Raw genomic sequence first — 25,929 nt, 5'->3', positions numbered from 1 at the left:
CACGCCTTTAGGGTACGTTCACACGAGCAGATTTTTTTTTGCTTGTTTTCCGCTGCGTATTTGAAAGTGGGCGGGCTCTTTTCGGCTGTCCGCAGCAGATTTTCAGCGGCGGACGGACAATCCGCCGGAAGCCCCATTGAAGTCAGTAGGGACTGCGGGAGATTTTTTGCAGCGTAAATTCCACCGCGGACAGCCGAGAAGAGCCCGTCCACTTTCAAATACGCAGTGGAAAACCGGCAAAAAAATCCACTCGTGTGAACGTACTCTTAGGCTGGGTTCACACTGTGGAATCTCTGGGCAGAATTTCTGCTGGAGATCGAGCCGGCGGCACTAGGACCGTGCGGACTGCATTGCCGTCCCCCCAATGCATTTCTGGGTGGATCTTTTGGGAGATCTGCTCAGAAATGCAATGCTTGCAGAAATTCAGAAGTGTGAATGGGAGTGCGGAATCCCATAGAAGTCTATGGGCTTTAATTTGAGGCGGAATTACACAAGCGGAAATTCTGCCGTGTGAATGGACCCTTAGGCTAGGTTCACACTATGGAATTTCCACCTGCAATTCCACTTTGAGATTTCAGGCAGAAATTCCGCTTACTAAAATGTATAGTGTAGTGAATGGGTTTCCCTTCACAAATTCACACTTCGGAATTTGTGAAGCGAAATTTGTGAACGGAAAATCCACTTGAAAATTCCGCATGAAGAATGGCGTTGCTCATTCTTCAGGTGGAAATACTCGCAAAACACATTGCAGTCTATTGGAGACAGCAATGTCTGTGCGGTCCTAGTGCCGATTGATTCAGTCGGCGCCGGTCGCACTCGGAATCTCCAGGTGGAGATTCCGCAGTGTGAACTTAGCCTTAGATTTCTCTCCACCCACTCTCCAGAGTTTAACTAAAGAGATTCTCTAAGTAACAGCATCTTAGAAAGATCTCTGGTATTTGCTCATCTCCCGCTCTACCTCGGTTTAAGCATCTTAGAGATGGAATAATGTCTCGGGATACACCTCCCGAAAACCACTTCTTATTACAGTGATGGGTGTATTTCCTGTTGCATTACAACCTGGAATTAAAATCTATTTTAGTTTTTATTGGCACAGTGAATGTACATAATAGTAAAGATTGTTACAGTGCAGTAAAAGAAGTTCCTCAATAATAAAAAAAAATAATAAAAAAAGGTGAAAAGTTGTAAATGCAGTATTCACCTCCTGTATGTATTCAACGCTATAAAACCCCATAAATAGGAGTGCAGGGAGATTTTTTGTAGACAAACGCAACAAATACATTTTTATATTCTCTCATGAGTAAGGGGGTGGACTCCCGAATTGTCAGGTCCAGACTAAAAAGGGGCAGGGTTTGTTACAATTTCAGCTGCGACGTTGTCATGCCCGAATTGTCCGCATTTATATATTACAAAAATTTAATAAAAAACAGAATGAAGACAATGACCCTGATTTACTATTGTAAACCCAACATGTTTTGTCAGGTCATGCGCCAGATTCTGGTGTGTTGTGCCAGGAATTCTGTCTGCGCCAGAATTTGCACCAGAATTAAAAAAAAAAACAAAAAAAAAACGACCAACTCTCCACTTTACTGAGAAAAGCCGGAAAAAGGTGGTGGCAATTGGGGAAAGGGGGTGGGGCTACCGAACAGTGGGCGTGCCCCCGGCATTTTCACAAAAACCCAATACATTTACTAAGGTTTCCACAGAAAATGTGGTGGATTTGAGCTGAGGAAAACCCTACAGATCAGAACATGTGTTTAAAAAAAAAGCAAAATGTAGGGAAAAGTGCAAAATGTAGGGAAACCCTAGTAAATACTGTGGAAAAAAATTGTAGGGAATTAAAACCCACACGGAAAACTACACAACACTCTTAGTAAATCAGGGCCAGTGTCTGAGCTGTGAGTAAAAAATGTACTTGACGCGTTTGTCTACGAAATGCTACAAAAGAGTTTTCTATGATGGACCTCCCCTGTGGATGTATATGACTGCATACACAGAGCCCATTTGATGAAATAATCTGGTACACACCTATGTACATGGGTCATTAAAGCACCATATTAGACTTTTCTGTCTCTTTATTAATTGTTTTTTTAGCCTAAGGACCTCTTAGGCTTGGCTAAGGAGATCTATGGTGTCCTTAGCAGGTTTTAACCTGTAGATCAGTGTTTCCCAACCAGCGAAGATATCTATAGGTTAAAACCTACTGAGGACACCTCAGATCAGTATTTTCCATCCAGTGAGGAGATCTTCAGGTTAAAACCTACTGGGGACATCTCTTATCCCTTCACTGGTTAGGTTAAAATCTACTGGAGACACCTCACATCTCTTCACTGGTTAGGTTAAAACCTACTGGGAGCACCTCTCATCCCTTCACTGGTTTGGTTAAAACCTACTGGGGACACCTCACATCTCTTCACTGGTTAGGTTAAAACCTACTGAGGACACCTCACATCTCTTTACTGGTTAGGTTAAAACCTACTAGAGACACCTCACATCTCTTCACTGGTTTGATTAAAACCTACTGGAGACACCTCACATCTCTTCACTGGTTAGGTTAAAACCTACTGGAGACACCTCACATCTCTTCACTGGTTAGGTTAAAACCTACTGGGGACACCTCACATCTCTTCACTGGTTAGGTTAAAACCTACTGGAGACACCTCACATCTCTTCACTGGTTAGGTTAAAACCTACTGGAGACACCCCACATCTCTTCACTGGTTAGGTTAAAACCTACTGGAGACACCCCACATCTCTTCACTGGTTAGGTTAAAACCTACTGAGGACACCTCATATCTCTTTACTGGTTAGGTTAAAACCTACTGGAGACACCTCACATCTCTTCACTGGTTAGGTTAAAACCTACTGGAGACACCCCACATCTCTTCACTGGTTAGGTTAAAACCTACTGAGGACACCTCACATCTCTTTACTGGTCAGGTTAAAAACTACTGGGGACACCTCACATCTCTTCACTGGTTAGGTTAAAACCTACTGGAGACACCCCACATCTCTTCACTGGTTAGGTTAAAACCTACTGAGGACACCTCACATCTCTTTACTGGTTAGGTTAAAACCTACTGGGGACACCTCACATCTCTTCACTGGTTAGGTTAAAACCTACTGAGGACACCTCACATCTCTTTACTGGTCAGGTTAAAACCTACTGGGGGGACACCTCACATCTCTTTACTGGTTAGGTTAAAACCTACTGGGGGGATACCTCACATCTCTTTACTGGTTAGGTTAAAACCTACTGGAGACACCTCACATCTCTTCACTGGTTAGGTTAAAACCTACTGGGGGACACCTCACATCTCTTTACTGGTTAGGTTAAAACCTACTGGAGACACCTCACATCTCTTCACTGGTTAGGTTAAAACCTACTGGAGACACCTCACATCTCTTCACTGGTTAGGTTAAAGCCTACTGGAGACACCTCACATCTCTTCACTGGTTAGGTTAAAGCCTACTGGAGACACCTCACATCTCTTCACTGGTTAGGTTAAAACCTACTGAGGACACCTCACATCTCTTTACTGGTTAGGTTAAAACCTACTGGAGACACCTCACATCTCTTCACTGGTTAGGTTAAAACCTACTGGGGGCACCTCACATCTCTTCACTGGTTAGGTTAAAACCTACTGGGGACACCTCACATCTCTTCACTGGTCAGGTTAAAACCTACTGGAGACACCTCACATCTCTTCACTGGTTTGATTAAAACCTACTGGGGACACCTCACATCTCTTCACTGGTTAGGTTAAAACCTACTGGAGACACCTCACATCTCTTCACTGGTTTGATTAAAACCTACTGGGGACACCTCACATCTCTTCACTGGTTAGGTTAAAACCTACTGGAGACACCTCACATCTCTTCACTGGTTAGGTTAAAACCTACTGGAGACACCTCACATCTCTTCACTGGTTAGGTTAAAACCTACTGGAGACACCTTACATCTCTTCACTGGTTAGGTTAAAACCTACTGGGGGACACCTCACATCTCTTCACTAGTTAGGTTAAAATCTACTGAGGACACCTTAGATCAGTGTAGTCCAACAAATGAGGAGATCTGAGGTGTCCTCAGTAGGTTTAGACCTGTAGATCAGTGTTTCGCAACCAGTGAGGGGATATGAGAAGATCTAAAGAGTCCTCAGTAGGTTTAAACTGTATATTAGTGTCTCCCAACTAGTGAGGTGATCTGAGGATATCTGAGCTGTCCTCAGTGGGTTTTAACCGTAGATTTGTGTTTCCCAATCAGTGAGGAGATCTGAGGTGTCTTTAGTAAGTTTTACCTGTAGATCATTGTTTCCCAACCACGGTGCCTCCAGCCTTTGGCTGTCTAGGCATGCTGGGAGTTGTAGTTTAGCAACTGCTGGAGGTGCCCTGGTTAGGAAACACTGCTGTAGATGTTCAGTGTATAGCATTTACTGCTTATGGTAATGTATGTCATACATAGCAATCTACTGAAATGTCATTCCAAGCCGGACATTATGAGGGCAGTCGGCCTACATACATATATATATGGGGTTGTGTAACATTATAGACAACATGTAAATAGTAAATGTAAACCTATTTCATTATGTACAGCTGCATTTAGAGAACCGGCCTCCTATGCTTCCACTTTTCTCTGTTTCTTCATCTCAATATGACAATATGTGTCCTTGTCACATGCAGAGCACTCCTCACTAACACAATCACATGAGTGGATGGGTCATCACCGCCCCACATGATCAGCAAGGGATTTTCCTGAAATTCTCTGTGCTGCTGCAGACCCCAGGCATTCTACTGTGTAAATCCATCTTTAAATGGGCACTATCATTAAAACTAATTTTTGCTATTTCACTCCTTATAGTAAATAAAAAATATTTCTAATGTATTTTGTTTAAAAAGAAAAAAAAAAAAAAAAGGTTTCTATGATTTATTTGTGTTTAAAACTAGGTGTCCAGAGCACATTTCCACGATCTCTTGCACAGACTTTGGACTCCTGCTGGCCTGGCAGAAGTCCAAAATCAGGAAATGCAGTCTGGAGTGCTAAGGGGTTGTGTGCAGCCTTAGCCAATCATAGCTCATCTCACACTGAACTGCTCTTGGCTGTGTGTAGCAGAGTGAGGGAGGAAGTTCTCCCCTGTATGGCTTCAGATGATGTCACACCTGCTGGGGAATGCCCCTTCCCAGTCTGTAAATCTGACTGAGACTGAGCAGAAAATACAGAGCAATATCAAGAAAACTAAAAAAAATTATAATAATAAAGACTTTCGGTTCTGGCGCCATGCTGTGAGGACTCGCGGCACCTCGGCTCCTCTCTCACCACCACTAAACCTGCCCTTATCACCTGCATTCCGTGGCACAAACCTGGCCTTTCCTCTGGCACCAATGGGGCACGTTATATGGAATGGTACCTGGTTCCTATGCCTCAAGCATGGCCTCTTCACCGGCCTCCAGCAGGGCCGCCTCTCTGACTCCCTTGCTCTCGGGGCTCCTGGAAGGGGATGGAATCACTGACCGTTCAGGCATGGACTATGCTGCCCTAGTGGATGCTATGGTGGAACGGATAGTGCCGAAGGTGAAGGAGACCCTCATTGCCACAATGCAATCATCGCTCCAGGATATACAGCGCTCAGTGACTCAGTGTTCCGGAATTGGTCCTGGCTGCTGATCTGCTCCACCTCTGTGAGTACCTTGTCCCCAAGATGCTTGGACTCCCGAGACCCTGTAAAGTAGAACGGGCTCACAGACTAGGCCCTGATCTCTGGGGAGAGCCCGGGCGCAGCTCCCCACAGGGCCAGGCGTCACGTCACAAGTCATTACTCATTTCTTGGACTCTAAAGACAAGTCCGCCATCTTGCGTGCCTTTTGGCACCGCTGAGACTACCTGAGCATCGGTGGAGCCAAGCTCCTTATCTTCAGGAATTTCTTGGCAGAGGTTACCAGTCGTCGCAAGCTATTTACCCCATTATGCACTGATCTATACAAAAAGAACATTCGCTTTGCCCTCCTATAGCCCCTTATCCTGCAGGTTTTGTTTCCGGATGGATCACTTTGCTCCAGAAGGTATACCGATAACCCTGGTTGTTCACACAATCATATTGGTGGCAAAGCGGTGTCTGCTAGCCCACTGGCTGGAACAGAACATGGCTACTGTAGCTGAGGTCATGTCTCAATTGAAATGGTATATGTTCCTGGATCAAGTTGAAGTGGCTTGGACAGAAGAAAAATCTGCCAAACAGGTTTTCAAGAAATGGAGGACTTTTATGACAGCTCTTCTAACTGATGCTGAGATAGCCCACATAATGGGTCCGTTTCACCAAACTTCTTGGTATCAAACTAGAGCGATTGCAGGGGGTTTAGGTAGATTGCGCATGCCTGATTGCCCTTTACCTGCTAGATAGGATGATTGCACTTCTATATATGGCACTTTTAACTGAGAAGTGAGATGGGGGATCATTTTGAGCGGGACCTCGGTTTTCCCCCTTTCGTGTACTTTCCACAGATTTTAGCTAGATTACTAATTTCTTAATTGGGCAGCTGGACAGGGTACTCAAGGTCTCTGGTTCTATTGGATGCTTGTTGGGGGGAGGGGATATCTGTTGGTAGGGAAAGTTTGTTTTTTGAGGGAATTGACTTAATTGAATAAGAGTTTATTGCCTCCTGTACATGTACTTTATCGAATGCTATGATGCTCTTAAGGCAATTGCCGAGATCAGGGTATGCCCTGAGGCCATGTTGTATAAAATTTATGAAAATTCCAATAAAACATTGTTTAAAATAAATTAATAAATAAAGGCAGGCAGTTGTTTATTATGATGGGGCAGTATACAAGATCATGACAGGTACTCTTTAATTTCCTCCTGTACCTAAAGTACCGAATAAAGTCTGCAACCTCTTAACACATTACCCTTAGGAGTTTGGGCACCCTGGAAACATTCAGATTTTATGGTTGATTGGCAAGTTGTGTACCTGATATAATCATTAATAGGTCCTTACCCCAGACTAGCTGACGATGTAATTTGTATGGGGCCTTCCAAATCTCTGTACTAATGTTCCCCCATCCTGTAACTCTCTAGCTGCCTTTAGCTGTCAGGACATGCTGGTAGCTGTAGTTTTTCAACATGTGGAGAGCCACAGGTTGGGGAACACTGGTCTAAATGGATGATATCAAGGAAAATAAGAATTGGCCATGTTGAATTTCAACACCAGATACTTGGTAATAAGCTACTGCCATCTCAAAGTTGCAGCTTTTTCTTCCACTAAAAAGACCTGCGAGATCAGCTAAATAGATCATGCATGTGTAGGGGGAATCATTTCAGCGAACAGCTATTAAAGGTATATGAGCACCTTATAACAAGGAAAGAACATTCAATACACTATAAATGATTGATAAGTGTGTGGTGTCCCAGCACCAACAGCTGTCCTGTGGCTTTGGACTGTCTCACCCAACAGAGTTCTACAGTTAAATCAATTATGTTTACATTCTAATGTCAGATAATATATTTTCCTAAATTAATTATATTATTGTTATATTTATATATGTTTTTCTATGTTACTGTACCTTTAAATGAGAGCAGTGAACTCCATGTGACTCTGCCTGCCAATGCGAACCCCTAAAGTCTCCCCTATGTAGTGTAGTGGGGGGGTTACCCCAGTCCAGTGCTAGTTCACCCTGGTGTGGCTCCTGAGCAACAGTGTGGTTCAGGTGTGCTGTGTGGAGAAGCCTCAAGGGAAGGCCTAGCTCAAATCTAATCTCTCAATTGGTCATTCTGCAAGGATTACTCGTGCGGTCGAAGTTCATGCCTCAGGCTTCAGTACCTTGACAGGACCCTACCTACCATAATTCATCCTTCCGTCTCAAAAGTCAGTATTAATCTGTTTGATGTAAGCACCATAAGTCTCACCACAAGGCAACAGGGCTCCCAAGGGGTTACGTTGCACTCTCTCACCTAAAGCCAGCTGTATATGTATTACCATCTGCACCAGCTCAGTAAAGACGGTTATCCGTAACCTGACGTTGGTGTGTTCTTTTACTCTCCATGTCTGGCCCAGGAGAAGCTGTCTCCAACCTCGAACCGTTTATAGGATAACAGTGCCCTGGCGTCACAAAGTGATCAGGTATTTCCACTAACACCACCCTGTGGCACCACAATTGTCCTTTAGGAAAGATCTACATAGAGGTGGGACAGCATAATCCTTTCCACAAGTGTCATGTAATACATCCTTGTATTTAAAGACTTTAGAGGTATCCTGTTCCAGGTGTTGTAATGCTATACTCCATTAGGCAGTAATTGCCTTCTTCTAGGAACCTTAGTGGGAAGGTGTCTTATCATGGTAAATGGCACAGCTAAGAAAACAATCCCCTGATCCATTTCCTCCTACTATAGGTATGAACAGGAGATGGTTGTAGAAGATATGGAGACAAGTGAGAAGCTGTGATCAGGCCCAGGGTGGGATACCATAGCAGATTACAGCTGGTTGTCGTTGGTCCGAGATTCAATGTGAATAACGTGTTGTAGACAAAGTGGTCCCCATCACTCTTATGGTCCTATTACATGGGGAAAATATTGGCCATACGAGCCCGTCTAATAGGACTTCAAGTCTGTTAGTAAAAGTATCATAAAATCCACAAATTTTGGAAAGGCCAAGTTTCCCAGGCAATGGCCTGAATGTAGGAATCACCCCATGACACATCCTACAGACATAAAGGAATAAGCCGAGGAGAATGACTAGTTCCTAATATTCAAGAAAAGCTATTCAGAAAATATAAACAGGCTGCAGAAGAACTTGTTATCCCAAAAGAAACCTCTCCAAAAGACCACCTCTTAGGGAAGACCCCCCTAACCAGAGCAAACTTTATGGCATTTTCAGTTCACCATATGATTCGCATGGTGACCATTATCTCACAAAAAAGACCACCCCCATTTAAGACCTCTTTTTAATGCAATTTTGAGGTGGTCTTCTCAAACAGGTTCACTGAAGGTCCTGGAAACCAGTTTAGCAAATGGTATCTTAGATAATTTGAGATACTATAGCAGTGTTTCCCAACCAGTGTGCCCCCAGCTGTTGCAAAACTACAACTCCTGGCATGCCCGGACAGCCGTAGTTTTGCAACAGCTGGAGGCACACTGGTTGGGAAACACTGCACTACTTTTCTGGACATGTATAGACGCAAACATTTTGGATGGGGCACCAGGTAGACATGTCCCAAACATGTTGACATGTCATAACATAGGACCTTTTCTTGAAGATTAGAATTCACCCACAAGTTCCACACCAATATACAGTGAAACCTCTCCAGAAGACCACCTCTTTGAGAAGACCACCCTCCTTATCCAGACCAGATTTGTGTGACAGATTTTCAGTTCACTATAGTTGCCATTTTCTTTGAGAAGAAGACCACCCTCATAGAAGACAACTTCTTCATGCAGTTTTGGGTGATCTTCTCGAATAAGTTTCACTATATATGAGGCCGAAGCTCTACAGAATGATAGCCATAAGACCGTTTACTTTTTATCATAGAGACATCACATTAAAGGGGTACTCAGGCGCTAAGACATCTTATCCCCTATCCAAAGGATAGGGGATAAGATGCCTGATCGCGGGGGTCCCGCCGCTGGGGACCCCCGTGATCTTCCACACCGAACCCCGTTAGAATAAGCCCCCGGAGCGAGCACGCTCCGGGGGCTGATTCTAACGGGGTTCGGCGTGGAAGATCACGGGGGTCCCCAGCGGCTGGACCCCCGCGATCAGGCATCTTATCCCCTATCCTTTGGATAGGGGATAAGATGTCTTAGCGCCGGAGTACCCCTTTAAACGGCACAACAATGTACGCTCCGGGGGCTGATTCTAACGGGGTTCGGCGTGGAAGATCACGGGGGTCCCCAGCGGCTGGACCCCCGCGATCAGGCATCTTATCCCCTATCCTTTGGATAAGGGATAAGATGTCTTAGCGCCGGAGTACCCCTTTAAACGGCACAACAATGTACGGATTTTATTTAAGTGTGAATGTTCACTGCCAGATACCCTGGAATGGTGACTTATCTATGAGGAGAACAAGAGGATCAAACATGTTGATATCCAAATGCCCAATCCTTCGCTCGATGTCTGCTAGTCCCAATGCTCGGCTGCCAGTAGTTTAATGTATATGTCCACAATTGTCCCTACTGAGAAGGTGGAAGCCCAAAATTGAATATAGGACATGCTGGAGACTCCTACACCATATGCTACAACATAACAGCTGCCATATTGGATGGAGTACACTGTGTCCTCTAGGCCCCACTACTCAAAGAATACATACAGGTGTAGAGTGGAGAAGCCATTTCCATTACTTACTGTGATTTTACTTGCTGCATTTAAGGCATCGACCCATCCCTGAAGATCCTTTTGGTCACTGGCTTGAAGAAAATATCTTTGAGATAAGGCATTGATAACTGGTGGAAATAAAATAAAAAAAGATGGTAAAAATGATGTAAATAGATAGATGTGAGACAGATAGATAGATAGATAGATAGATAGATAGATGGATAGATATGAGATATATATGAAATAGATAGATATGAGATAGATAGATATGAGATAGATATGAGATAGATATGAGATAGATAGATAGATAGATAGATATGAGATAGATATGAGATAGATAGATATGAGATAGATAGATAGATAGATATGAGATAGATAGATAGATAGATAGATAGATATGAGATAGATAGATAGATGAGATAGATATGAGATAGATAGATGTGAGATAGATATGAGATAGATAGATATGAGAAAGATAGATAGATATGAGATAGATAGATAGATAGATAGATAGATAGGAGATAGATAGGAGATAGATAGATAGATAGATATGAGATAGATAGATATGAGATAGATAGATATGAGATAGATAGATATGAGATAGATAGATATGAGATAGATAGATATGAGATAGATAGATATGAGATAGATATGAGATAGATAGATAGATAGATAGATAGATAGATAGGAGATAGATAGGAGATAGATAGATATGAGATAGATAGATAGATATGAGATAGATAGATATGAGATAGATATGAGATAGATAGATAGATAGATAGATAGATAGATAGGAGATAGATAGGAGATAGATAGATAGATATGAGATAGATAGATATGAGATAGATAGATATGAGATAGATAGATATGAGATAGATACATATGAGATAGATAGATATGAGATAGATAGATATGACATAGATAGATATGAGATAGATAGATATGAGATAGATAAAGCAAGTAAAGATGCAGCACACCGAACAGCTGCAATTAAGTTGAGTGATTTATCTTATGATGTATAAAGGACTATATACATCATCTATATACATCATCTATATACATCATGGGATAAACCACTCATCTTAATTGCACTGTTCGGTGTGCTGCATCTTTACTTGCTTGAGGCAAAGTTTCCACTTGGTTTTTTTTGTCCAGCATTTTTTTGTGTGAAAAAAATGCCAGAAAAAACGTCAGTGCAATTTCTTACGTCTGACGTTTTTTCTGGCATTTATGCATTTGAGTGGAAATTGCATTTTTGGCCCCTTTAGCGTTTTTTTCAAAATTGGTTGGGTACCAAAAAAAAAAAAAAGGAAGAAAAAAAAAAAGGATGCAGTGGTGATGGAAAAAATTTATTGGACGAAATTTATATTTTTTTATACCGAAATTTTAATACATTTTTTTTACGGATTAATTTATGGGGGCAGGCAGGGCACTAAAAATGTAGCCGACAATAATAAAAATGTAGTGTGTGTGTGTTTTTCACTTTAAAATTTTTTTTTTTTTAGGTAGTACTACTACTCCCAGCTTGGAACACACTGTTCATGATGGGAGTAGTAGTACCAGTACTAATAGGTGTCAATTCTGAAACCCAACGCGAAAGTCCATAATATAGCAGAGATGTGGAGCGGCTCTATACAACGCTGGCATCTCTGCACTATACTCCGGCCGGCCAGTGAGTGGGGATTGGCCGGATGGTGGCAGCCAATTACCGCTCTAAGCGGGAAGTATGAATGAGTGAGTGGCTGGCTGAAGTACAGAGCAGAGATGCGAGCACAGGAGAAAGCCGCTCCGCATCTCAGGATTGAAGGATGATCGCAGCGGGTGTCACTCCTGATACCTGCTGTGATCCTTCTCTATAAGGTATAGATGCGGCCGGCCGCTCTTCTATGGTCTCCTGCACTGACGTATATATACACCTATTCATATTTCCCACTGAGAGTTGTGATTGGCTGGAACCATCTGGCCAATCACAGCTCTCTGCAGGAAATATGAATAGGTGTATATATACGTCAGTGCAGGGGACCATAGAAGAGTGGCCGCTGCATCTATACATTATACAGGAGAATCACAGCGGGTGTCAGGAGTGACACGGGCCATCTGTCAATTAGTACAGGTACTATTACTCCCATCAAGGAACAGTGTGTTCCATGCTGGGAGTAGTAGTACTACCTAAAAAAATGTAAAAAAGTACACACACACACTACATTTTTATTATTGTCACCTACATTTTTAGTGCCCGGCCCGCCCACATAAATTGATCCCTGTTTAAAAATTTATAAAAATTTGGTTATGATAAAGATACATTTCGATAAATACTATTTTTTCCATCACTACTGCATCTTTTTTTATATATTTTTAATGGCCCCTTCTGAAATTTTATTCAAAAAGATATCTCATCACTTTTTTGGATTCCTGAAGTCCAAAAAAGAATAAAAACCCCCTGCAAAAATGCCAAAGTTAAAATCCACATGTCATTTTTCTTGGCCTTTTTTTTTTTACTCCCATAGACTTCTATGGGAGAAACACGCCATGGTTTCAGGTAAAAAAACGCCATAGGGTCAACATGCTGCGAATTTGCAAAACCGCCTAGGAGCTGAAAAACGCCATAGAAGAGTGAAAAAACACCAAAAGGATAAAAAAAAAAACACCCAAACTGAAAAACGCAAACTGGAAAAAGAATTTTGCGATTTCTCATTGATTTACAGCCAACATCTGGCCATGCGTCAGAATTGGCGTTTTTCTTGGCGTTCCCCACCCCCCCCCCCCCCAAAAAAAAAAAAACAAGAGGAAACTTAGCCTGAGGGATTGGTGAACCATAGGACCGCGGTTCCAGTTATGCCAGCACCCTTTTGTGATCGGATAATTTCAGCGTGCTGCTTTTATTTGGACTTTATTAGATAGATGAGATAGATATGAATATAGATAAATATGGGATATGTTTATGTATAAATGGAAGATGCCTTTACCCAAGCAATGCGTCAGCTTTGACTTCTGTTTCGCAGCAGCTATGCTGACCTGGCAATTAAAAAAATCAGTCTGGGTTATTTCTGCTGCGTTCTAAATAAAGATAATGCAATAAAAAATAATATATGAGTAGGTGAGGGATATACTTAGACCGGGTAAACCTTATGTTTCCCAACACACCCCCAGACCATGACTCGCAACATGTCCGTCTCTCTACGACAACATGATACCTAGAGAATTCATACATGTCCTCCATTCACATGCCAAAGCGTCTGTACCTCAACACATTAAAGGGATTGTCCAGGATTAGAAAAACATTGCTTATTTCTTCCAAAAAACAGTGCCACACCTGTCCTCAGGCTGTGTGTGGTATTGCAATTCGGCTATGTTCACTTCATTGGAACTGAAGTGCAATACCAAACACAGACAAGAGTGGAGCTGTTTCTGAAAGAGATCAGCTGCATTGCTCTAATCTTGGACAACCCCTTTAAGTTTCTCAGATTTTTAATAATAGAGCTGTATCTGCCGCCACATTTGGTTGGGTCCTGAATCTTGAATTTCTACTGCATCATTTTGTGCTGCCGAAATCCCACAGTGTGAACGCTGCAGCAGAATCCCACTAAATTCTATGGGAATTATTATATAGATTACAACCACATTTTCACAAAAAATCATCTCGCAACATAACATATGTGCCAAATTTTACACAGTGTGAACCCAGCCTTAGGGTCTATTCACACGAGTGGAATTTCTGCACCAATTCCACTTCTGCTTCCTTGGGTGGTTTCTAGCTTGTGTGGATTTTGTGTGGAATTGGTGCGGAAATTCCAAAGTGTGGAATCCCATAGAAGTCTATTGGGCTTCCATTTGAGGTGGAATTCCACAAGCAGGAAATTCCGCCCGTGTGTATAGACCCTAAAGCAAGGTTCACACTACGGAACTTCCGCCTGCAATTCCGCTTTGAATTTGCAGGCAGAAATTCGGCTTACTAAAATGTACTGTACATTGAATGGGTTTCCGTTGACAAATTCACACTTTGGAATTTGTGAACGGAAAATGCGCTTGAAAATTTCCGCCTGAAGAATGGCGTTGCTCATTTTTTCAGAATGGGAGTGCAGAATCCCATAGAAGTCTATGGGTTTCAATCCGAGGTGGAATTCCGCAAGCGGAAATTCTGCCGTGTGCATAGACCCTTAGAGTGTTGTCCCAAGCAGAAGACCCCTTCTGTTGTGACTATGGGGGAGATTTATCAAAACCTGTCCAGAGGAAAAGTGGCCTAGTTGCCCATAGCAACCAATCAGATCGCTTCTTTCGTTTTGCAGAAGCCTTGTCAAAAATACAAGAGGGGATCTGATTGGTTGCTATGGGCAACTGGGCAACTTTTCCTCTGCACAGGTTTTGATAAATCTCCCCCTATGTGCCCATTGTCATCACAAGACAACCCCTCTGTAGACACACTGGGGTTGATTTATCAAAACCTGTCCAAAGGAAACGTTGCTAAGTTGCCCATAGCAACCAATCAGATCGCTTCTTTCATTTTTGAAAAGGCCTCTGAAAAATGAAAGAAGCGCTCTGATTGGTTGCTATGGGCAACTCAGCAACTTTTCCTCTGGACGGGTTTTGATAAATCTTCCCCACTCTGTTGAAAGAAATAACTGGACTAACATTGTAAACTCCCATTCTGTGAACACTACGGTAACACAAGTACAGGCATCCCTCAGCCTTATTGCCCAATGCAGACGTGCTTGCTCATAAACTCTCGCTTCCTCATGTCCGCTTCCCCTTTCTTCCTCCAAGCCCAGATGATTGTGTTCTGCTGATGTACAAGGCTCAGATGCTGGATGTCCATTACATAGAGGTGACTTGCTGCTGTATCACCCTCGCTGTTAGTCAGTTCTCGGTGACTAACTGAAGACCCTCCCCCCCCCCCCCCCACCGAATACACAACTCAAAGACAGATCAGATGTGGGGGGGGGGGCATTTCCTAAAGCCCCTTTCTTTCAAAATGTAAATGTATACAGTATATAAAATACAGAGGGTTTTCTCCTGTTCTGGACAGTTCCTAAAATGGACAGCAGAGATCAGCAGAGAGCACTGTGGCCGTGACATAAGAGAAATCCAAAAATTAAAGCATTTCCTCTGTAGTATACAGCCCCTAAAAAGTACTGGAAGGACTAAGATTTTTTAATACAAGTAATTTACAAATCTGTTTAACTTTCTGGCACCAGTTGATTGAAAAAAAAAAAGTTTTCCACGGGATTACCCCTTTAAAATTCATGAATAAAATCACCATATAGCATTCAAATAACACTGCCATATAGTACCTACATAGCACTGCCATATATTCCCTACACAATACTCACACAATAACACCATTTAGTGCCCAAATAATACTGCCTGACATTGTCTACATAATACCACATAATACATAATAAAAGATACAAATAGTACTGCTATATAATGCCCCACAAACACACAACACCACCACAATTTAATGACCAAATAATTCGGCCATACAATACATGCCAGCATATTATCCAAATATTACTACCATATAGAGCTTACCTAGCTCTGTCATACTGTATATTTGTAGAGACAAAAAAAAGACAACCGGGAGGCAGCGCCTCGTGTATTACCCTTGGCTGGTGAGGAATCCACTACACTTACTGGGTGAATAAACCCAGGATTTTAGTGAAGATGGCCGCTCACCTTATAAATGAAAAATTGCGCATATCTCCCCTCATCCGGGGTATCAAGAGGTTAGGATCAGCTGCCAAGCCCGATGGTCACAGGAAGACAGGTATCTTTCTGTAGAAACTGAAGCAATTTACGTAGAAGAAGATCACTATAATCCAGGCGCTGCTTTATCTAAAGATGCAAGGATGCAGGTAGATATTGTAAAACCAGATCCTTTTATTTGTATTACAGCATACAAGTTAGCAGAATCATGACGCGTTTCAGGGTCTATTGCCCCTTCCTCAGATGATCATCTGAGGAAGGGGCAATAGACCCCGAAACGCGTCATGATTCTGCTAACTTGTATGCTGTAATACAAATAAAAGGATCTGGTTTTACAATATCTACCTGCATCCTTGCATCTTTAGATAAAGCAGCGCCTGGATTATAGTGATCTTCTTCTACGTAAATTGCTTCAGTACTGTATATTTCACCACATAAAACTGCCAATCTGTGCCCAAATAATACTGCCTTGCAGTCCTTCACAATAACACCATACAGTATACAAATAATTCAGCCATATATGTTACCCAAATATGACTGCTAAATATATTCCCTACACAACAGTGCCAATCAGTGTAGAAATACTATTGATGTACAATACTTGACTTGTGAAGTGGGTTAATGATAAAGCTCCTGGTGGTTACTGATTAGTTAGGGTCTGAGCAACGATACCCCCATTAATCACAAAAATTGGGGTCCCTTCTTCCTGGAGTGAATGGAGTAGCAGTCACATGCTTGGCTGCTGCCCATGCTGGAATGGCATGTAAGCATGAATGCTGCCACACCTACACAATGGTAAAGTATGATTTAACTATCTGGCAGGCAGGTGCAGAGAATAATTAGTGTGGGGGCATAGAGGGGAGGGGTAGAGAATATTTTTTGCGGTGAGATGAAAGGGTGAGGGGGAAGAGTAGACATCAGTGCAGGGAAAGGGCTTGGCAGCACTGCGGCAGTGAGAAGTGCAGGAAGGGCGAGCACTACTGAAGCTTCAGGAGATTGGGAAAGCTGGGTGGCACACAGTATTCATGCCACCCAGCTTTCCCAGTCTCCTGAAGAGCATTGCTTTTCTTCTACCACAATATTTTTCCCCCCTGAAATTATCAAAGGTCAAATAAATGGTAAACCTCCTCATTTGGTCATTTTGGCACCCTCTGGCTCATGTCCAATGCGCCTTAAGCACTGTTTAACACTTATTGGATAATGTTGTCTATATGGCGACATTATTTATGACTTCTGTTGCTATATGTGGCCAGTCTGAAAAAGTTCATCGTAAATCTAGAGCAACATCTCCTCCTAAATGGCGTCAACCGCTAAGAGTTGTCAGCAAGTTAGAAATACATCACAATTCCTCCGGACCCATCATAACATCTGCTAGCTTCCTATCTAACAGGGAACCTGGCAGAAGTGATGTTGTCAGCGCAGATATGTCATGTGGTTTTATTAACCCTTTGGGCGTAGAATATAAAAGCTGATTCTTAATCAGAGGGTTTCATTCTAAATCATCTCTTATCTATATTCACACAGAAGAGCAGATGTCGCGCAGCTGAGTTTATCATTTGGTGATCACGTTTATCTCTCATTTATCGCTAATTCGTGGTTTCGCTTTTTTCACTTCAAAATTAAACTCCTCATATTTTCGAACATGATACCACCATGTGATACCAAAATATCAGTACCATATATTGCTCAAATACCTGTCACACAGTGCAGATATAATACATCCATACAGTACCCATAATACCCCAACACAGTGCAGATATAATACAGCCATATAGTATCCATAATACCCCAACATAGTGTAGATATAATACATCCATACAGTACCCATAATACCCCAACATAGTGTAGATATAATACATCCATAAAGTACCCATAATACCTCAACACAGTGCAGATATAATACAGCCATACAGTACCCATAATACCCCAACACAGTGCAGATATAATACAGCCATACAGTACCCATAATACCCCTACACAGTGCAGATATAATACAGCCATACAGTACCCATAATACCCCAACACAGTGCAGATATAATACAGCCATATAGTATCCATAATACCCCTACACAGCGCAGATATAAATCAGCCATATAGTACTTATAATGCCCCAACACAGTGCAGATATAATACAGCCATACAGTATCCATAATACCCCAACACAGTGCAGATATAATACAGCCATACAGTATCCATAATACCCCAACACAGTGCAGATATAATACAGCCATATAGTATCCATAATACCCCAACACAGTGCAGATACAATACAGCCATACAGTACACATAATACCCCAACACAGTGCAGATATAATACAGCAATATAGTATCCATAATACCCCATACACAGTGCAGATATAAATCAGCCATGTAGTACTTGTAATGCACCTATACACTACAGATATAATAAAGCCATACAGTACTTATAATGCACCAACACAGTGCAGATATAATACAGCCATACAGTACCCATAATGCCCCAGCACAGTGCAGATATAATACAGACATACAGTATCCATAATGCACCAACACAGTGCAAATATAATACAGCCATACAGTACCCAAAATACCCCAACGCAGTGCAGATATAATACAGCCATACAGTACTTTATAATGCACCAACACAGTGCAGATAAAATACAGCCATACAGTACCCATAATGCCCCAACACAGTGCAGATATAATACAGCCCTACAGTATCCATAATACCCCAACACAGTGCAGATATAATACAGCCATACAGTATCCATAATACCCCAACACAGTGTAGATATAATACAGCCATACAGTACTTATAATGCACCAACACAATTCAGATATAATACAGCCATACAGTATCCATAATACCCCAACACAGTGCAGATATAATACAGCCATACAGTACCCATAATACCCCAACACAGTGCAGATATAATACAGCCATACAGTACCCATAATACCCCAACACAGCGCAGATATAATACAGCCATATAGTATCCATAATACCCCTACACAGTGTATCCATAATACCCCAACACAGTGCAGATATAATACAGCCATACAGTACCCATAATGCACCAACACAGTGCAGATATAATACAGCCAAACAGTATCCATAATACCCCAACACAGTGCAGATATAATACAGCCATACAGTACCCATAATGCACCAACACAGTGCAGATATAATACAGCCATACAGTACCCATAATGCACCAACACAATGCAGATATAATACAGCCATACATTATCCATAATGCACCAACACAGTGCAGATATAATACAGCCATACAGTACCCATAATACCCCAACACAGTGCAGATATAATACAGCCATACAGTACCCATAATACCCCAACACAGCGCAGATATAATACAGCCATACAGTACCCATAATACCCCAACACAGTGCAGATATAATACAGCCATATAGTATCCATAATACCCCTACACAGCGCAGATATAAATCAGCCATATAGTACTTATAATGCCCCAACACAGTGCAGATATAATAAAGCCATACAGTACCCATAATACCCCTACACAGTGCAGATATAATACAGCCATACAGTACTTATAATACCCCTACACAGTGCAGATATAATACAGCCATACAGTACCCATAATACCCCTACACAGTGCAGATATAATACAGCCATACAGTATCCATAATACCCCTACACAGTGTATTCATAATACCCCAACACAGTGCAGATATAATACAGCCATACAGTATCCATAATACCCCAACACAGTGCAGATATAATACAGCCATACAGTACCCATAATACCCCTACACAGTGCAGATATAATACAGCCATACAGTATCCATAATACCCCTACACAGTGTATTCATAATACCCCAACACAGTGCAGATATAATACAGCCATACAGTATCCATAATACCCCAACACAGTGCAGATATAATACAGCCATACAGTACCCATAATACCCCATACACAGTGCAGATATAATACAGCCATACAGTATCCATAATACCCCATACACAGTGCAGATATAATACAGCCATACAGTATCCATAATACCCCTACACAGTGCAGATATAATACAGCCATATAGTATCCATAATACCCCATACACAGTGCAGATATAATACAGCCATACAGTACCCATAATACCCCTACACAGTGCAGATATAATACAGCCATACAGTATCCATAATACCCCAACACAGTGCAGATATAATACAGCCATACAGTACCCATAATACCCCAACACAGTGCAGATATAATACAGCCATACAATACCAATAATTTCAGTCACAGATCATTGGTTTAACTCTCTAAACCTCTCTTTAAAAAAAAGAAAAAGCTGGAATCTTGTTGTTTCGGGTAAATCCACAGAAACCCTTGGGACTGAAATCCTATCCGGGCCTGCATGTTAGTAACATCTGACAGACATGTGTGATTATTGGCTCCGTCACGGATAGCCTCATATGACCCCGATCCTTTCGCTGGACTGTGTACGTATATAACTGCTCCTACTATTGTCAATTCATCTGTTTATTTATTCATAAATATTTTGTTAAAAATAATAATAATAGATAAATAAAAAAATAAAATAGAACAAAACTAAGTAAAATATGACAGAGCAGCAACTGATGATACCATTGCTTGTAGGGGTTGGTAGTAGGTGATATATATGTATATATATATATATATATATATATATATATACATATATATTTATTTATACATTTTTTATATTATTTTTTATTTATAATATTTTTTTTTTATATATTAAAGGTGGTTTGTTACATTCTTATTCTACATAATACAGTTCAAAGTGGTTGTTCTATGCAAAACTGAGGAGCGTTGTGGCCTATTTGGCTGAAACATTTGGCAATGTTGGGGAAAGTCGCGGGCAGACGGGAATTTTCTTCCCTCGGTATTATAATTTGGCGGTCAGTGAGATCAAGGGCTGTCCGGGTTATACAAAGCATAAAAGTATAGAAAATGCTTGTTCTGGCTCTTATAGTAGGGTCCCTAGGGGGGGAACCACCATCTATGACAGTGGTCTTCAAACTGTGGACCTCTGGCTGTTGCAAAACTACAACTCCCAGCATGCCCGGACAGCCAACGGCTGTCCGGGCATGCTGGGAGTTGTAGTTTTGCAACAGCTTGAGGTCCGCAGTTTGCAGACCGCTGCTCTATAATGTCTATAAACCTTAGTAGGAAATCGGAGGCATAAGGTTGTGGGTCCTGGGTCCATGAGCATTATCTGTAACAGGGCCCCCTGTATGCCATGTGCATTCATAATAGCGGTGTCTGTGTATGTGGCCCTTGGGGGTGCCCTTACCCACCAGGGCCGAGAAGCAGCTTCACTATAGTTACTCCCCTGCCTATGATTTCCCATAAGAAATGCCATAAAACTGGTTCAAGGCCAGCTGCGGTTTCTGGTGCAGTTTAGGGGTGGAAAATGGCAACATGCTACTGGGCTCATAAAGGAAGGGGGCTCTCAACCAGGTTTTCCCTAATCTTCTCCATGGGACGTGTGAACTCGTACATAACTTCCACCCCATTAGAGAAGGGAAAAGCAGCTCAAGGGCTCAAATTCCCATTTTGTTATGAGAGAGATAGGCACAGGGCCGGTTCTACCTATAGGCAAAATAGGCAGCCGCCTAGAGCGCCCTCTTGATGGGGGCGCCACTCTGCAAGTTGCCAGATGGGAGCGCTGCCTAGCCAGCATCACCGTGTCACCCCAGTACTTACATGAGGAAATTTGTTACAGTGTGTTATCCCAGTAGTAAGGTGCTTACATGAAGAGGAGGTTTGTTACAGTGTGTTACCCTAGTAGTAAGGAGATTACATGAGGAGGAGGTTTATTACAGTGTGTTATGCCAGTAGTAAGGAGATTACATGAAGAGGAGGTTTGTTATAGTGTGTTACCCTAGTAGTAAGGAGATTATATGAGGAGAAGGTTTGTTACAGTGTGCCACCCTAGTAAGGTGATTACATGATGAGGAGGTTTGGTACAGTGTGTCACCCCAGCAGTAAGGTGAAGCGTGTCAAAGGGCGGAGCCAATGGGCAGGGTCAAGGGGTGGCAAAATTAGCTTCCGCCTAGGGTGGCAAAACTCCTGGCACCAGCCCTGGATAGGCAGGAGGATCAACAAACCCCATTTGAGGAAGGCATGGACATATGAACCAGCAACAGAACGGGCAGCATTTTATGGTTGTCTATGGGCCTTCATGTCTTCTTCCATATGTGATGATTGTGCGGTGTTCCGGTACCCGTGTTCCAGCCACCAAAAATGAGATGTTGTAGAGAACCCTCTCTTAACTGCCCAAATCTGTGTATGGGGTATTAAAGGTTGACCCGTCTGTTTTTTTCCATTACATTTCCATATCAACATTCACTGAAGTCTCACAACTGTGCATGGGATGAGTGATTCATTGGTCACATGACATGCTCCCCAGTTAGGCCTCTATGCAGAAGATTCCAGAAGGCTGAAGGAAAAAGTCCCTAGTCCAAGCCCCTCTCCCCCAGAGGGTTGAACGCAAACCAGTCAACGCTAGACTGACTTTGCTAGCTCTGCTTCTACTCCTAGTCTAGGGTGTTTCTCCTACATCCAGTTATGTTCAGGCCAGAAGAGAAAGAGTTAGAACCCCTAGTGGAGCACACCTCCTGGAATAAGTTTAAGCCTCTTCAGTGCCCTCTATTCAAGTCAAAGTCTGCTTCAAGCAAGTCCCAAGTCCTGTCCCGGTTGCAAGTTTTAGTTCATCTGAGACAGATCAGGACCAGGTGTGCAGTGATCACGGCACTGTATGAAGTTAGGAGGACTTTGCCCAAAAGGTCATCTTCAGTTCATGCCTTGAAGGCATCGTGCTAATGTTTTCAGTTCCAAAAATAATTATTGTGTAGTCAGAGGTAAAGAAAGCTGGACAAGGAACCTTCTGCATACACTTATCTCTTCAGTGACCTATGGTTGAAGTAAGTGCTGTGAGGCGCAGTACGTCGTAGAAGTTTTCCTGCGCACGTGCACCCAACACATGAGTAAGGCTAGGTTCAGACTACAGAATTTCAAAGAGGAATTGCAGGCGGAAATTCCGTTTGCTAAAATGTATAGTGTAGTGAATGGGTTTCTGTTCACAAATTCACACTTCGGAATTTGTGAAGCGGAATTTATGAACGGAAAATCCGCTTGGAAATTTCCGCCTGAAGAAAGGGGTTGCTCTTTTGGAGTCTATTGGAGACTGCAGTGTCCGTGCGGTCCTAGCGCCGACTGATTCAGTCAGCGCTGGCCGCACTCGGAATCTCCGGGCAGAAATTTTCTACCCGGAGATTCCGTAGTCTGAACCTAGCCTAAGGTTTTAAGATTTTGTACCACAGTAAGACAACCTGTGTAGGCCGCTGTATCCGGTCTGCAACTGCACTTACACTAGTAACCTCATACTTGTGAAAAGCTCACTAAAGACTTTCTACTCTTCAGTCATCTGACTAAAAAGCATAACATTCCACTCTGCGCTGTACAGACTGTGTTATTCCCGGATTTGCACGGTAGATTCCATTAAGTATCAAGTTGTTTTCATGTTATTGAAGTGTCCGGAGTTATCATTCCTGCGCTCCACCCTACGAGGACAACTCCTTTATTGAATGATTGCTCGGGCTCACAGGGGACCATCTGGTTAGCTACACCACCCTGCCAAGTGACATTCCTATAGGACTACTACTCCCAGCTAGTCTGTACTGTAAGTTAACACATTTCTACACATTTATCAAAACAGTTTTTAATTTTTTTTAATGAAATTTGACTTTTTTTTATATGACAAACGAAAATATTAGCTTTATTTTCTTTCCCAGACAATGGTCACTGCTGTCTGAACTGGTCACAACCTTTCACATTCTTGTCTAATAGACTGTGGTTTAAAAAAAAAAAGACAAAAAAGAAGAATTAAAGCCCTAAAAATATCCTTAGACAAACACAGGAAATCAGGCGGCATTGCTCAAGAAAAAAGTCGAAGGTGATTAAAAGCAGCAGCCTCCGGTGGGCGCCGCATGGTCTGAGCCATCTCTCCGCATCACAGCCAACTCTCGATTATAAGGAGGAGGCTACATGAGAATAGACAGCGCCACTCCTGCCTATAGGTTATGTCTGGTATTACAGGATTCCAGTGAAAGGGCCTGATCTGTCATACCAGACACAGGTACTAGTTTTTATAGGCGGACAAGGTCATGGATGTACTGAGTGCACCCTGAGAAGAGTGTATACTTACTTTGGATATATATGTCAGTTTTAGGGATCCCACTGCTCCTGCACCCCTGGGCAGGTTCTGAAAAGTAAAACACAGAAATATGATCACATACATAAACTAGGGAAGTCACTTTTTTAAATGTATTTCCTATCACAGGATAGGGGTTAAGTGTCTGATCGTGGGGGTCCGACCACTCCAGAATGTGGTCTGACTATCCCAGATCATGGGGGGGTCCGACAATCTCCAGAATGTGGTCTGACTCTACCAGATCGTGGGGGTCTGACAATCTCCAGAATGTGGTCTGAGTCTACCAGATCGTGGGGGGGTCTGACAATCTCCAGAATGAGGTCTGACTCTACCAGATCGTGGGGGTCCGACAATCTCCAGAATGAGGTCTGACTCTACCAGATCGTGGGGGTCTGACAATCTCCAGAATGTGGTCTGACTCTACCAGATCGTGGGGGTCCGACAATCTCCAGAATGTGGTCTGACTCTACCAGATCGTGGGGGTCCGACAATCTCCAGAATGAGGTCTGACTATCCCGGATCGTGGGGGGGTCCGACAAACTCCAGAATGTGGTCTGACTCTACCAGATCGTGGGGGTCCGACAATCTACAGAATGAGGTTTGACTCTCCCAGCTCTAGTACTAGTACTCCTCTCATCTGTGACGGCCCGCTTAGCCGATTACCTACTGTAGTGGTGTCCTGCCCCAGTGGGTGATTGGTTGAGTGGGCCGTCATTGCCAAGGTAAGTACTTCTCGAAAGGTAGAGGCCAGAGTGCTCAACAGCGATAGTGGGGCCTCATTTTGGAGATCGCAGGGGGATCTCAGCGGTTGCAATCAGACACTTATCGCCTATCCTGTTGAAAAGGGGATATGTTTTTATCACTGGAGTACCCCTTTAAAAGGCTATTCAGGGTCAGAAAACAGGGTCTGCTTTTTTTCCAAAATCAACACTACCTCTGACTATTGGCTGTGTCAGGTATTATAGCTTAGTGCTATTCATTTAGATCGGGCTAAGCTGCAATACCAGACATATCCTACAGACAGGGGTGGTGCTCTTTCTCTTTCTAGTGATGAGCAGCATTGCCCATGTTCGAATTCGCGATATTTCCCGAATATATAGACAAATATTCGTCCTATATTCGCGAATTTCACGTATTCGTTATATTCGCATATTCACGTATTCGAGGAAGAAAACAGTGAGGGGGGGGTGGGCAACTTTACTTTTGGTTGCTAGGGATGTTGTTGATAACCTCTGACAAGTGTATTTACATCATTCTAATTGGCCCACAAGCGAAAAGAAGGAATATGCGAATATTCACATAAGCGAATATGCGCATATGCGGGAAAAAGCGAATATTCGCAATTTCGAATATATAGCGAATATATTCACAATATTGGCGAATTAGCGACATTTGCGATAAAAATTTGAAATGCGAATATTCACGCCCAACACTATTAAGAAAATGCAGACCTTTTTGTTTCTAATCCTAGGCAGCCCATTTATAAGTTACATAAAATAAATTACATTGAATAAAAAAAAATGTGAAAAAAAATAACTATGACCAATAAATAGTGATGAGCGGCAGGGGCCATATACGAATTCAAGATATTTCGCAAATATATTGACGATTATTTGTCCTATGTTCGCGAAATTCACATATTCGCTATGTTTGTTCATTTTTTTCCCATGCAAAAATTCGCATAAAAATTTGCATGTGAAAAAAAAA

At 42.4% G+C, this 25,929-nt stretch overlaps 1 protein-coding gene across 2 annotated transcripts in view; it reads right to left on the bottom strand.

Annotated features, from left to right (window-relative positions):
* The window catches only part of PLEKHA2 (pleckstrin homology domain containing A2), an 82,340-nt gene that overhangs the window by 41,878 nt on the left and 14,533 nt on the right, over nucleotides 1-25,929 (bottom strand). Inside the window, exons 3-5 of one of the 2 annotated variants that reach the window (XM_056570911.1) lie at nucleotides 24,217-24,273; nucleotides 13,266-13,314; nucleotides 10,330-10,427 (exon numbers count right to left, since the gene is read on the bottom strand). In XM_056570911.1, the coding sequence (XP_056426886.1) occupies nucleotides 10,330-10,427; nucleotides 13,266-13,314; nucleotides 24,217-24,273 (204 nt within the window). The remainder of the gene's footprint in view (nucleotides 1-10,329; nucleotides 10,428-13,265; nucleotides 13,315-24,216; nucleotides 24,274-25,929) is intronic. The other variant, XM_056570912.1, reaches the window with a different exon arrangement.

The sequence above is a fragment of the Hyla sarda genome, chromosome 4 (genome assembly GCF_029499605.1).
Source record: "Hyla sarda isolate aHylSar1 chromosome 4, aHylSar1.hap1, whole genome shotgun sequence".
Taxonomy (NCBI): domain Eukaryota; kingdom Metazoa; phylum Chordata; class Amphibia; order Anura; family Hylidae; genus Hyla; species Hyla sarda.
This window is presented reverse-complemented; position numbering and strand designations above follow the sequence as displayed.